The sequence below is a fragment of the Triticum aestivum genome, chromosome 1B (genome assembly GCF_018294505.1).
Source record: "Triticum aestivum cultivar Chinese Spring chromosome 1B, IWGSC CS RefSeq v2.1, whole genome shotgun sequence".
NCBI lineage: Eukaryota > Viridiplantae > Streptophyta > Magnoliopsida > Poales > Poaceae > Triticum > Triticum aestivum.
The window spans coordinates 613,518,402-613,521,703 of NC_057795.1; the positions used below are offsets into that span (position 1 = coordinate 613,518,402).

The following is a 3,302-nucleotide window of genomic DNA, read 5'->3' on the forward strand; positions in this document are numbered from 1 at the left end:
TGTTGTATTTGCACATATCGAGCATATTGTGTGTATGATTGAAATGCTTGGTATGTGTGGGATCTGACTATCTAGTTGTTTATCTTTAGTAGCCTCTCTTACCGGGAAATGTCTCCTAGTGTTACCGCTGAGCCATGGTAGCTTGCTACTGCTCTGGAACACTTAGGCTGGCCGGCATGTGTCCTTCTTCGTTCCTGTGTCTGTCCCTTCGGGGAAATGTCACGCTTTGAGTACCGGAGTCCTGTTAGCCCGCTACAGCCCGGTTTACCGGAGTCCTGCTAGCCCAGTGCTACAGCCCGGACCCACTTGCTGATGACCGACACGTTCGAAGCTGGGTCATGGATGCCTGTCCCTGTAAGTCTGTGCCACTTTGGGTTTACGACTAGTCATGTCAGCCCGGGCTCTTTATCATATGGATGCTAGCGACACTATCATATACGTGAGCCAAAAGGCGCAAACGGTCCCGGGAAAAGGTAAGACGACACCCGTGGGAATACCGTGCGTGAGGCCGCAAAGTGATATGAGGTGTTACCAGCTAGATCAATGTGACATCGAGTCGGGGTCCTGACATCCGACCAATCCAAAGATTAGTCAAATAAGAGATATTAACAGTTTTTCATGCACTCATGTAGTCATAAGTTCAGTTTTGGTTGCCTAATCTTGGAGCACATAATTGTCAGATGCAAGCTAAAACAAAGATGTGAAGAAAAAGACTGCTCCTTGTACTGTCAGATTGTGTGATCCTTTTGCTTGCAAACCCAATCTATGGTGCTTCAGATAGACTGATGATCTGAACCAAAGTTAAAGAGTGTTCTTTCCCATGTAAATAAGCGTTGGAGATTCTTTCCCTGTTCCTATCTAACTTTGGATGCAAGAATCTGAATGTTTCAGTGCAGAACTGCAATAATTGACTGAATCAAACTTACACTTGGTTGAACCCTTGAACTATTGTATTTTTGCAGGTAACGCCCAAGTTGTCGTTGCCGCTACAGCTCAAGATCCACGCCTTCCTACTATGGCTGTCCGTCAGCTTCCTGATGCATGTCAGCGTGCTACTGATCAGCTCCAAAACTGTAATCACATAATTAAGCAATGCGAATCTCAACTTACCGGACAACATGAATGATACACATCAATATTTTAGCAGATAAATTTAAGACTTAGATGCTCTAAATTTCATCAGTTGTGAGAAAAATGATATTGCAAGGTAGATCATTTTATTGTACAATCAGCTCTCCAAAAGCACCTAAATTTTAGTGTACAATCAGAATTGCTAAGAAACATTTGCTACAGAACTTACAGGTGTATCGAAAGATATTCATCAAGAGCTAGCTAAATCATTCATATATGAAGCGAAAATCAAGAAATATTGGCATTAAGGTAATCCGTCAATGCACATACCCGAAAATTTGAAGCAGACAATTTGACTACGTTGGTCTGATGATCCTTCCATTAGTCTTTGTAGGAGCCAATTTGTTAAAAAGTAGTACAGGGCAATATAATTTGTTAACTGCAACAGAAACGACCTTTATATAAGATTAGCATATGATTAAAAAAATTGGAGCCAAAACCAAACCTTGCCGAGGCCTCCAATGCCTCGCGTCCACAAAGTCACACGCACCAGGCACGCAGCTCTCCTGCGTCTGCTGAGTGTTGCCGGCGAGCTCCTGGGCGCCTTCAAGCGCGCGTGCTTGCTGGGGTGGAGAAGGGGAGCCAGGTTCGGCGATGTGGGCAACAATCGCTGGCTCTGAATTGGTTTAAAGGGCGAGCCCAGGGCAGTCAGTGGGGTGGCGACTTGGCGACGGGGCGGTCGGGCAGGCTCAGCGGCCGGGGCGGCGCCACGCTGCAGCCCGTTGAAGTGACCACCACCCCCTTCTCTCTCCTCTGGCGTCTCGTCTCCTTCCCGTCCTCTCTTTTCTCTCCATCTCTCTCTTCTCTCGTCGGCTTCGGCCATGCCGTGCATGTCAGCCATCGTACTCCACGCCCCGGTCGCCTTCCTTCCAGATCCGCCGCATGCGCGCCGTATCCCACCGGATCCGGCCGGATCCGACAGGTCCTCGCCGGCTGCGCCACCGCAAGGCCGCCGTCAAGCTCGGCGTCGTGGGCGACGCCCCAGCCCTTCCCGCTCGCCCACACGCCCCAGCCCTTCCCGCTCGCCCGCCTCTCCTCCATGCCTCTTCATTTTCTGCTCCTTCGTCTCCTCGCGGGGCTTCCGCCTCCCTGCCGCATCCGGAGCGCAGCGTTGCCTCCCCTCCCTGCCATGGCCGCCCCTGCAAAATAATACACATAAGGATCATGGACCGAATACTCTCAAATGCAGGGGTGTTTCTGCAAAAACAAAACGGTTTCTCATACCCACTTAAAATAGGACTGCGGGTTAATTTCTCAGAAGCAGGGGAACTTTTTTGAAACAAAGCACGACGTCCGACCAGAAGCAATCGCTGGTTTATCTACACTACTATTAAACAAGCAAACTTGAACCTGGGCGGACGATTACTCTGCCAAATACGTCTTCCGTGCAAAACGTAATCCGTCTTCTCACATTAAACAAACCCCACAGCCCGCTCCTCCCTGGCCTTCCTTTTCATCGCACCTAGGGTTAGATCGCCGCCGCCAGCCTACGGTCGCCGGATGGAGGCCACAACTCTCTTCTCCTGCTACCCCTGAAGGCAACCAACCATGTTGCGTCCGCCGGGATGACGTCGGCCAGGGCGAAGTCCGGCGTGCAGCTCCGGAACGAGGATCTCGACGAGGTTTACCGGATGAAATTTCTCACACCCCAATCCCAGTTCGCGCTGCCGCCTGACCCTCCTCCGCCGCCGCTCCTCCTCTTCGCCTTCGCCCCACACACATCGTCATCACCCAGATCGTGCCCACCCTCCAACCCAAATGCCCCATCTTCCCCGCCGTTGTCGGACACCGCGCCATCTCTCCGTGACCACCTGCCGCTGAACCAGTAGGCATAGAACCTGACGGAGCCGCAGAGGCCGTAAACAAACATGCGGAATCCGTCGCCGAAGCTCTGTTTCCCGACACACTGTCGTGGGCTCGCTGTTCCTCTACACATCGATGCCCGCCCCTCCCCCATGCCTCCCTCCCCGCCGGCTGTGACATCCCGGGCACTGCTTATCCGCCCTTTTCACTGGCGTCCCGCCGCCTACTACGTCAGGTTCCATTTCAGTGGTGGTGGTCAATGCGATTCTGGGCCGTGCGTCGTTTTGCCGCTGCCGCCGGCGGCCGGCGGGATGCAATGCGCGTGTGTGCACTAGCTTCGAGCCTAGCCTGGAGGCGGCGAGGTGGCT

The 3,302-nt window shown here is 52.4% G+C and overlaps 1 protein-coding gene across 2 annotated transcripts; it reads right to left on the minus strand.

Moving 5' to 3' along the window:
- Positions 1-534: 534 nt before the first annotated feature.
- LOC123097153 (uncharacterized) lies at positions 535-2,292 on the minus strand. 2 transcript variants are annotated; one of them, XM_044518898.1, is made up of 3 exons: positions 1,622-2,292; positions 1,402-1,510; positions 535-1,071 (listed from the first exon to the last, which is right to left on the minus strand). In XM_044518898.1, exons 1-3 carry the CDS (start codon positions 1,970-1,972, stop codon positions 923-925), a joined length of 609 nt encoding a protein of 202 aa, XP_044374833.1. In that variant the 5' UTR covers positions 1,973-2,292; the 3' UTR covers positions 535-922. The 2 variants fall into 2 exon arrangements, with proteins under 2 accessions (XP_044374833.1, XP_044374837.1); XM_044518902.1 differs by having other exon boundaries at positions 537-1,034.
- Positions 2,293-3,302: the final 1,010 nt, after the last annotated feature.

Coding starts and splice junctions, on each gene's coding strand:
- LOC123097153 (XM_044518898.1), bottom strand. CDS start 1,972: ATGGCTGACATGCACGGCATGGCCGAAGCCGACGAGAGAAGAGAGAGA. Junction 1,511..1,621: donor GCAGGAGAGCTGCGTGCCTG/GTGCGTGTGACT, acceptor TTTCTGTTGCAG/TTAACAAATTATATTGCCCT. Junction 1,072..1,401: donor TGTCTGCTTCAAATTTTCGG/GTATGTGCATTG, acceptor ATGTGATTACAG/TTTTGGAGCTGATCAGTAGC.